This window comes from Netta rufina (genome assembly GCF_964035555.1).
Source record: "Netta rufina genome assembly, chromosome: 7".
In the NCBI taxonomy this organism is placed as follows: domain Eukaryota; kingdom Metazoa; phylum Chordata; class Aves; order Anseriformes; family Anatidae; genus Netta; species Netta rufina.
The window spans coordinates 24,041,286-24,051,746 of NC_140130.1; the positions used below are offsets into that span (position 1 = coordinate 24,041,286).

Genomic DNA, 10,461 nt, shown 5'->3' on the forward strand with positions numbered 1-10,461 from the left:
CTACATGTGCTTTACTAAGTGCCCAGGAAAAAAAAAAAAAAAAAAAAGAAAATGAAAAAAACATCCCAGGCAGTGAAGTTCCACCGTTGCAAATAATCATTCATCAGCTGGAAAAGAGCCCTGGGTGTCAGGCAGGAGGACGTGGGAATTTGGTGCCACGAGATGTCACAAAGTGAACAGAACAGAGGACAGAGATTGGCTGGCCCCTGGCAAGCACAGAGGTGGAATCACTAAAGATGAGGCGTTTTTGTAGTGATGTTAAGTTTCTGTGTTCAGAGTTTGAGTCATTTCCTGAAAGGCAGGAATTAGGGAGATGCCTAATAGGGAGAGATTTTTTCGGCCCAGCCTGCTTCAGGAAGCTCTTCTCTCTCCCTCATCCTCACATCAGCAGGCAGCGGTGGAGCCAGGAGGCAGCCTGATCTGACAGCGATGGGTACAGAAAGAGAAACACAGCTGAGGTTCCCAGGGCAGAAAGTAGAATAAAATAAACCGAGGTACAAAGCATCCCGCCAGAGGGGTCTGTCCTGACCTTGGACAAGTTGGGGAAAGGCAGCTCTGAGATGGGCCCAAAGCAGGATGCAGGGAGCTGCTGGCACCGGAGAGGGGTGCAGCAAAGCCCTGCATCCACAGCGAGGGCTGGGAGAGGGTTGGGGACCACCTTGGGACCCCTTAGGACCCCCTATGGTCTGGTCCCAAGGGGGACAAGGAGAGCAAGCCTAACACAAAGGGATTTTAGGGACAGTCAGGTTTTAACTCCCAGCAGCACTCGTACCACTGGAAGGAAGAGGTGAATCCTGCCCAAAGGAAATCCCACAGGCCCTGCCTGGCTCTCACTTGCCCCCAGGCTGGTAAAGGGGAGCCACTTCTGGGCACAGCCGATCCATCGCTCCATCAGGGCCTCCGTGTCCGAGCCCCAGAGCTGCAGGGGAGCAAGTGCCTCCCCTGGGAACCATCCCCAGAAATGTCCCATTGGTGTCCCAGGGGAGACGGGGGCCAGGGCGCAGAGCACCCACTGGGGTGGCGGTGCCTGTGCTGGGGGAGCGTGTAGGGGTCCTACAAGGCAGGATGCAGAAAAGGATGGAAGGAGAAATGGGGAAAAAAAAATTAAAGAAAAAAAAAAAAAAAGAAGGAGGGAGAGAGGGAGGGAGGGAGGGAGGAGCAGCCTCGCAGCACAGAAAGTTGGAAGAGATCACGGCCAAACTCCGGCAGCGCCTCCCGCTCCACATCTCGATACTGCTTTTGCAAGGGAAATATTAGTTTTTAATTAATTTTCTCACTTCGGTTGTTGGAAGAGGAGGAGGGAGGGGGATCACCTTCAAAAAAGAAATACAAATAACTGCTTTAACAGGAAACTTTTGCTGCTGTAATTTATTGGAAGGCGAAATGAGCTCCGATTACATTATCCACCCGCACTGTGCCGGCAACGCGTACTTCGGATATTGCGCTATAATCCAATGACTGCTCCTGAATTATTAACACCAAGTTGTTATTAGAAGAAGTTGCCTAGCTTATTTCCGCCATTCTCCCCCCCACTCCCTTTATTAAGTTTCAATTGATTCCCCACACCTCCTCCTGCCCCCCAAAAATGAGCCTTCGCCTCCCCGGCTCCTTCAGAGCTGCCACACGTTACTTGCATTTGGCAGCCTGGTGAATTATTCACGCGTGCCGGGAGCGGAGGAGATATTACAGGTCTCGGAGGAGCCAGCACGGCTCGGCTGTCATATCCCCGTGTGGATGCTCCCCTTGGCTCCCCCCTTCCAACAAAGTTTTGTCCAGAGTGAAGCTGTGGGGCAGGGGACGTCCTGCGAGCATCCCCTCTGCTCTCCTCGCCCCAATTTGCTCCCTGTCCTGGCCTCGCCTCTCCCGGGATGGAGAAGGGGCACGGAGGGCCCGGGAGCTGCCAAATCTCTGCCGCCCACAGAGCCTGGCACGGCCGGGAGGCCTGAAATGCCCCCGGTGGCTCCGTGCCACCTCCCTGCCCGCCTCCGGCCTCCCTCCTCCTCCTCCTCCTCCTCCTCTGCGGGGGTCCTGCAAATGGCACTTCTCGAAGTGTTTAAAAATAAAGTAAAATAAAATAAAATAAAATAAAATAAAATAAAATAAAATAAAATAAAATAAAATAAAATAAAATAAAATAAAATAAAATAAATCAAGTTCTCGCCTCTCTCTGACCTGGGACGGGCACGTCCTGGCTGTTCTTTTCCAAGAGCCCGCGTCCAGCTGCGTTTCTGGGACTAGATATTAAAATTCTGGAGTTTTAAAGGCTAAAAATGCATCGAGCCGCAGGCACTCACGTCTCCATTTCGGGAGTCCCCGCGGCGGCTGCAGAAGGATCCGACCCTGTCCCTGTCCCTGTCCCTGTCCCTGTCCCTGTCCCTGTCCCTGTCCCTGTCCCCACCACCCTGACCTGGGGAGGTCAAAGTCCCCCGAGCCTGGCTGCCCCCTGCAGCGGCTCGGAGGGGCTCTGCACCCCCCCGAGAACCCCTAAAACCCCCAGAAGGGTCCCCCGGCGTGCTTAGGGACCACCCGGCGTTTGGGATGGGGACACCCTCGGGAGCTGCGTTTAGTTTGTGCTTGGGACCGACTTACGGGGCGGGGGGGGCTCCCCCTTTTTCCTTGCATCCAGGCCCCAGGCACCCTCCTCCGGGAGCTTCCCCCTTACATCGGGGCTCCCCCAAATTCAGAGCAGAGGCTCGTTGCCCTCCCCTGGCCTCGCTGACGGCGGGAGGCTGTAGGGGCACGGCCGGGGGGGGAAGAAAAGCCAGGAAAAAACAAATTGTCCCTTTGGGTGGTCGGGGGGGGCCGACCCCCACTCCCCACGCACCCCGGTGCCGCTGGCTGTCCCCGGGAGTTTGCTCGCAAACGAAAAAGCGGGGGCTGCCCCCCGCTGCCCCGCGTTCAGCCGTGGTTTTGGGGCGGTGGGTTTCGTGTGTCCCCCCCTCGGGGATAAATTGGGGGCTCGGGCAGGGCCTCGCCGTGCCTCCGCCGCTTCCCCGCATCCCCGCTGCCCGTGGCCTTGGGGAAAATCCCGGTTTCGCTCTTTTTTGGTTCAAGGGGAAGGCTTTTTGGGGAGGTGCGCTCCCCGCCCGCCCGCCCTGCCTCTGGCCCCGTTTCCCCGGCCGGGTGCGGGCGCTTGGGTCAGGTTTATTTTTGGTGCGGCGAAGTTATTTATTTTTATTTTTTCTTCCCCGCAAGGGAACGGCTTGCGAGGGGAGGAAGCAGAGGGACACGGCTACAAAACGACCTCCGGAGATGGGCTCTGTCGGGGGGCTTCTGCTCAGCTCCGCGGGGCTCCCCGGGGCCCCCCAGGACCCTCCCCGGCAGCGCCGGGACCCGGCGTGCGCCCAGGCGGGGGCGGTTGTTTGCCGGGGGGAGCAAGGAGCTCGTCGGAGGCGAGGAAGGAGGACACCTGTGGCCACCCACGGGGGACATGGGGACATTTCCCGGCTGCTCTGCGAGGGAAGGCGAAGGGGACCTCCGGGCTCTCTCCGCCTGCGCGCACTCACGACCCCAAATCTGGGGAAAGGGGGGGGCTTTAAGACAAAACCCAGTTAGTTGCCGAGCTCCCCCCTCTGTGGGATGCTGTGCCAGGCCCCTGAGCTCGCTGGCAGCTGGAGGGCACGGAGTCTGCTCCTCTCCGAGCCTCTCCCGGGGAGCCGCAACGTGTTTAGGGCACTTCGAGCAGGCAGACATAACTGGGAGCCATGCACGGCTCAGCTATGCCGGGGAAGGAGGTGTCATTTGTACGCAGTTACTTTGGTGATCAACACTTGAATGATTTATGCCGCCTGCTTTAATTCTATTCCTGTGACATTTTCCTGGACAAAAGCGGGGCCGCACGCAGCCAAACCCGAGCGGCCCCCGGGCTGCCTGCGGGGAGGGGGGGGGGGGGGCAAAAAAGGGGGAGGAGGGCGGTGCCGCCACCCCAAAATACGGCTCTGGGGGCGGCGGGGGGAGACGCCTCCAAAGCTGCCCCCCATAGCCGGAGGGTTTCTTTACGCCCCCGGGTAACTTTGGGTTCAGCGGGGGTTTTCTGCGGGAAAGGCCGCTGCTCACCCGCTTTTCTTCCCCGCTGGAAGGTGGGGACCCTGCGCGACATTTCCCCGACGGCTCCAGGACCCCCTCCTCCATCCCCCAGTGCCGCCGTTCCCCCCTCTTTGGGTCCGGCCCCAAACTTTTTTGCGTGCCCAAAGGGGGAATGAGTGCCGGGTCCCCCCTCGCAGGAGCTGGAGCTGGTAAAAGCGGGGTGAAACGCTGCGAATAAGGGCGGTTTTCCCCCAAAACGAACCCGAAACCGGGAGAGAAGAGCCGACGGCTGGGCGGGCAGGAGAAGAGCCCGGCAGGACGCGAAGTTTGGTGGAGGAGGCAGGATCCGACCCCGGGCTGCTCCCGGTGCCCCCCTGCTCCCCGGGGCCCTCCGAGGACGGGGAGATGCGATGGGACCCGCCGCGGGGCACCGAGGGTCTCCAATTCGGGGCCGGGTGCCAAGAGGGCTGCCAAAACAAAACAAAACAAAACAAAAACAAAAAATTAAGCATCGGGGGGTGCGGAAAGGGGATGCTGTGCTTTTTCCCCAAGCCAGGGAAGGGGCAACACAGCCTGTCCCTCCTTTTAATTTTGCCACCCCCACCCCCCCCACGGTGCGCAGATATATAGGGTGTCAGTATAGGGGATGGATGCGAAGGGAAAGAGTTGCAGCGAGCGCAAAGGGAGCGCAGGAAACAAACCCAAACGCACCAAAGGCGCCAGCGAGCAGCCCAGAGCACGGTGGAGCGGGGTCGCTACGACCTCCCCCGGGACATCCACTGAGCCCCCTTCCCTTTCAGCCCCCCCCCCGGCTGCCCTTTTTCCCAGCGATGTGATATTTTGGGGATGCCGGGGAGAAGGGCAGGCGCCAGGCCTGGAGCCACCCGTGCCCTGATTGAGCCCCGCATCATTGCCACGGACCGGGCGAGGCAAACGAAAAAGCCCCTCCCTGGCCGGAGAGCCCGTCCTGGGGGTGCTGCCCGCCCCCCCGGGCTGTGCCCGCTTTGGTTCCGTTGGGAACCAAAAAGCACCGGGGGCACGGAGACCCCTGACCCCACTTCGGGAGAGGAGACGCTGTTTGGAGGGACTACGGGGAAAACCCCAAATCTTTGCGGCTCTTTGCCGTCCTTAGCACAGTTTCTCCCTTGCCCTGAACGGAGGGGGCTGCTCTCGGGGTGGGGGGGCGCAAGTTGCGCCCCCGCTGCCATCCGCGCTGTGGGAAGGGCGAGTGGAGCTGAAGCCTCGGCGCATCCCAAAACGCTCGGCCAACCTGCCCCAACTCTCACCCAGGAACTGGATTTTTTTTTGGTTTCCCCCTGTTCTTTCTTTTTTTTTTTTTTTTTTTTTTTTTAATCTTATTTCTGTAATTATAACACCAGCATCCCCGGCTGAGTCCTCAATAAAACCCGGATCCTGACATAAAACGCCACGCTGGAAAATAATGCGAGGGGACACAAGGGAGAGGAGGAAAGTCTCTAATTGGTTAAAATATGTTTAAATCACTTCATAAAACCCAAGCAAAGCGAAGCAAATAATCCACCTAGCAAAGCAAAGAAGCCCGGCGATTTAGAATCAGTGTAATACGCTCCCCCCCGACCGGCTCCCCCCAGCTCCTCGCAGTATTTGATATGATGAATAACCCAATATAGGCCTTTAAAAATAGGTCACTGCATAAAGAGACTCCCAGAGAGCTATAAAAAATGGGAAGAGGGCGCTTTAAGGAGAGAAGCCATTTGCTTCTTTTGTGCTTCTTTGGTACCTAGCGGCCTGGGAGCTGCCAGCCGCTCTCCTCCTGCCACTCGAGGTGAGGAAGGAAAAAGTTGGGGCCGGAGCCGGAGCCGAGCAGAGCCCCTCGGGTCCTCCCCGTCCAGCCGCGGGCAGGCTGCGCGCAGCCCGACCGGGACCCCCGCCCCCGGAGCCGGGCACATCCCACCCCACCCCGGCTTTGGGCTTTGTCTCCGGCCCCGGTCCGGATTAGAAGGGGCGATTCTCGCCCCCACTGCGTGGCCCGGGTTGATTTTCCCCGAGGGTGTGGGCGCCGAGCCCTGCAGCACCCCGCGCCCCCCCACACACACACATACACTCCCTCCAACTCCGGAGCCACCCGAGGGCTGGCACGGGAAGGCCTGGGGCTGGAATCCGGCCCTCTGTGCCCGGGGAGGCCGAGCTGAGCCAAACCGAGCCGAGCCGAGCCGGGCCGGGCCCACCGCAGCACCCCCCGCCCCCGAACACCGACCCCCGCAGGCAGCAACTTGGAGGGGGCCCGGCCCCGCAACCCCCCCGGCACAGGGCGCTGGGAAAGAGGAGCACGACAAAATCAGCGGCAATCTTCGGGTTTTATTGGAAAGGAAAGGTCTGCCTTACCTGGAAACACGCATCTCCCCTTCTTCCCCTCATTAAAACACCAAACGGCTCCGGGTAGAGCCCGAGAGAGGCATTTTAGATAAGCTAGTAGCCGGAATTAAGAAGAGGGAGAAATAGAAGAAAAAAAAAATATATATATATATATATATATATATCGGAAAAAAAAAATGAAATAAAAAACCCGAAAAAAAAAAAAGGAAAGAAACCGCTGGATTTTTGTTTTGTTTTGTTTTCGCTTATTATTATTTTTCACTCTACTGTATTATCCTTATGCAATAAAGGCTGGTTTGTAATGTAATTTAAAAATATATATGTCCAAACAAATAGCAGGGCCAGAATATGACAAGTGCATTCAGCATTATAATTCAACTGGGCTCCACCTACATACCGCCTCCTAATTAATGGGTCTCCGAACTTGCAAAAGCCTGCATTGGACAGAGAGAGAGAGAGCGAGAGAGAGAGAGAGAGAGAGAGGGCGAAAAGTGTCATTGAAGATAATTGATTACCTCCCAATCAACAATAACTTGTTAGCAATAGTCAATTACCCCGTCTCTTCTCGCCTCTTTCCCCCCGGTCCGAGGTCTCGGTGCGAGGGCTGCTCTCCCCCTCTTCGAAGTCTTTTTTTTTTTTTCTTTTTTCTTTTTTTTTTTTTTTTTTTTAAATTTTCATTATTTTGGGGGGCATTCGTTTCGGGGGGGGAGGGCAGGGAAAGTGCTGCGATTTGGGGTGTTTCTTAAAATAGCAGCTGGGAAGAGGAAAAGAGAGAAGAGAGAGAGAGAGAAGAGAGAGAGAGAGAGAGAGAGAGAGAGGACAGAGAGAGAGAGAGAGAGGGAAAAATCCCCGACCCGAAACCCTGGGACAGGAGGTGCGGCAGGACCACCTCTCGGCGAGGGACCGACGGCAGCTCCGCTCCCGGCCGCCCCGCCGGCCGCCCGACGTGGCTCTCCCCGGGCAGAACCGGGGCTCCTCCGCCGGCCTTGGAGGTGGGCTTCAACTTTTGCTCGCTGCCCTCTCCTCCGCCTCTCCCCCGCGGTCCCGCCGGGGTTTTCTCCCCGCGGCAGCGCATCCCCGCGGCGGGTGGGGAAGGCAGCCCCGCGCGGCCCGGCCCCACCATGACTTCCAAAGAAGAAGCCAAACCTTCGTCGGGGGAAGAACGCCGGAGGAGCCCTCTGGATCACCTCCCCCCGCCGGCCAACTCCAACAAGCCCCTCACCCCCTTCAGCATCGAGGACATCCTCAACAAGCCGTCGGTGCGGAGGAGTTACGCGCTCTGCGGGACTGCCCACCTGCTCTCCGCCGCCGACAAGCACCCCCCGGCCGGGCTGCCCCTCTCCGGCCGGCCGCTGCTCTCCCAAACCTCTCCTCTCTGCGCCCTGGAGGAGCTGGCCAGCAAAACCTTCAAGGGGCTGGAAGTCAGCGTGCTGCAGGCGGCCGAAGGTAAGGAGAAGCGCCCGGGGCTGTCCCCTCGGGGTCGGGGTGGAGGAAAGGTTGTGGGGGGCGCCGTCGGGGATTTGGGGTTTTTCGGTGGAGCGGGGAATAAAAGGGGGGGGTGGCAGGGCCACGACGGCCGGCTCCGGGGGTGGAGGAGCGGAGGCTGAGCCTCGCTGCCTCCCCACGGAGAGGCAGGGGTCGGGAGGGGAAGGAGCAAAATTGGGGGGGGGGGGTTTGCCGTCGAGGAAAGGGGGCAATGTGGCGGCTCGTCGGCAGGCAGGGACGGGATGACGATCTTCGGGCAGCGGCAGACGCCGAAAAAGCGTCGGAAGTCGCGGACGGCCTTCACCAACCATCAGATCTACGAGCTGGAGAAGAGGTTCCTCTACCAAAAATACCTGTCGCCGGCGGACCGGGACCAGATCGCCCAGCAGCTGGGGCTCACCAACGCCCAGGTCATCACCTGGTTCCAAAACCGCCGCGCCAAGCTCAAACGCGACCTGGAGGAGATGAAGGCCGACGTGGAGTCCGCCAAAAAGCTGGGCCCCAACCCCGCCGTGGACATCGTAGCCCTGGCCGAGCTGGAGCCCGGCACCGAGGGTCGGGCCAAAACTCGGCCCGGCTCCCCCCCGCCGCCCCCCGCAGCCCGGGAGCCCGGCGCCCCGCCGCCGCCCCGCCCCGCCTCGCCCCCCACGGAACGGCCCCGCAGCCGCCGGGACAGCGAGGAGGAGGAGGACGAGGAGGAGGAGGACGTGGAGATCGACGTGGATGACTGAGGGGCGGCCGCCGGGCTCCCCCCCGCACCCCACGCCCCCCTCAGCCCGCTCCCCCATCCCCGCCCGACGGCTCCAAACCGGCCTCTTCCCCCCCCCCCCACCCCTCTCCACCCCAGCCCGGCCCGGCACGGCTCGGCACGGCTCGGCCCGGCGGCTTCTCCTCCTCGGTCAGAGCAATAAGCAGCAGCAGCCCGGCACACACACACACACACACACACAAACACACCCCCCCACACCCCCACAGTCACGCGAAAATTAATTTAGGGTAGAGTCGCTATCCCTCCGCCTGTCACATCTTCGGAATGGTGCAATTACGGACGGCTTCTGTATAAATATTTAAACGTATATATTGGATTTTTTTTTCCCCCCTTCCCCCCTTTATTTTTTTTTTTTTTTGAGGTTTTAATTATTTTTTTAAAAAAATATCCATCCGTTACGATTGTTTCGTCCATAAGGGAGACGCGTAACCTTGGAACAAACTCGGCTCCCACCAGATGTCTGGGGGGGGGCGGTTGTTTCCAAAGACTTCCGAAACGAACCGCTTTAGAGGAGGTTTAAGTTAGGCTTAAAACGGCGACGACACGAAATCAGCCACTTTTCTTTCCTTGCATGTTTCAAATGTGCACGAAGTAATTTTTTTTTTTTTTCCTTTTAAAAAAATTTTTTTTCCTTTCGCAATCTTGGGAACTTGGGGATGGGGTATAATGCAAGTTTAAAAATATCTACTTTCTTTTTTTCCTAGAGCATAGAGATTTGTCTCCAATGCAATTTCTGCCTCATTTTACCAATTAAAAGCTATTTTTACCATTTTCTGCTATTGTTGTGCTTTTATTAAAAAGCTGCCTTTCGTATTTTTGATATGAAGGTGGTAACAAAAAAAAAGAAATAAAAAAAAAAATCCTAGAATTATTTTTTACTCTTTTTAGAATTTTTTGCATGCTACGGAAATAAAAAGAACAAATCCCAAGATCAATACATTTAAATATTACGCTATAAATTAAAAATTAAAAAAAAAAAATGTACAGATTTAAAACCTGTTTTTGTTTGAATTGTACAAATTTTAAAAGGCCTGCTATTTAAGTTCCGGTAGGGACAATGTCGCTTTATTTACTGTCTCTTAGAATTGTACAGATAGCTCTTTTTTCCGATACAATAAAATCTTTACCATTTTAATATACTTTTACCGTCCTTCTTTGCGAACTAACCCCCGGCCCCGGGCTGCGGCCGCCGCTCCCCCCAGCCGCCCCCATCCCGTTCGCATTTAAAGTTTCTGCAGCGCAGTTACCTGCGAGGAAATGAGGGGCGAGGAGCACCTGGGCGAGAACTTTAGCACTTTGATATGCCTTTTTTTTTATTATTTTTATTTTTTTTAATTATAATTCTTTGCCTGGTGGAAGTGCGCGGCCAGGCTGGAGGCGCAGCTGCCTTCCCGGGGCCGGTTTATAGGGCGGCCGCCCCGCACCTCCGCACCCACCCGGGGGGAAAAAAAAAGGGAAAATAAGGGGAAAAAGGGATTGAGGGGGGGCGAGGAAGGAGCTGGGGCCCCTCTGCACAAAAGCAGCTCCGTGTGCGGCCGGGGGGAGCTGCCCACAGCCCGCCGGCCGGCACCAACCGCTCCCGGGCACAGGCTCTGCCTCTGCGGCACCTATGGAGCACGGGGATGGGAAATTGGAAAAGGGGCCCTTCCCCTTCCCCTTTTTATTTTTTTTTTCTCTTTTTTTTTTCTTTTTTTTTTCTCCTTTTTTTTTTTTCCTTTCACTTTTTTTTTTCTTTCTTCTTTTTTTTTTTTTTTCTCTCTCTCTCTCTTTTTTTTTTTTTTCCTCCAAAATTAACACTCCCCTGAATGCGTTTTCCCTTGGCAGCG

At 56.8% G+C, this 10,461-nt stretch overlaps 1 protein-coding gene and 1 long non-coding RNA gene across 2 annotated transcripts; one reads left to right on the forward strand and one right to left on the reverse strand.

Annotated features, from left to right (window-relative positions):
- Positions 1-4,233: 4,233 nt before the first annotated feature.
- Positions 4,234-7,775, reverse strand: LOC311211244. The gene is made up of 3 exons (XR_014618597.1): positions 7,677-7,775; positions 6,391-6,474; positions 4,234-4,493 (listed from the first exon to the last, which is right to left on the reverse strand). It is a non-coding gene; the product is annotated as an uncharacterized lncRNA (long non-coding RNA).
- On the forward strand, positions 6,635-9,404 carry LBX1 (ladybird homeobox 1). Its single transcript, XM_084289846.1, has 2 exons — positions 6,635-7,827; positions 8,098-9,404. The coding sequence occupies exons 1-2, from the start codon at positions 7,503-7,505 to the stop codon at positions 8,595-8,597; spliced, it is 825 nt and encodes a 274-aa protein (XP_084145972.1). The 5' UTR covers positions 6,635-7,502; the 3' UTR covers positions 8,598-9,404.
- The last annotated feature ends 1,057 nt before the right edge of the window (positions 9,405-10,461 follow it).

Excerpts from the sequence above, each read along its gene's own strand:
- LBX1 (XM_084289846.1), top strand. The coding sequence starts at position 7,503 with ATGACTTCCAAAGAAGAAGCCAAACCTTCGTCGGGGGAAGAACGCCGG. Across the intron at positions 7,828-8,097 it reads CGTGCTGCAGGCGGCCGAAG|GCAGGGACGGGATGACGATC; the intron begins GTAAGGAGAAGC and ends GCTCGTCGGCAG.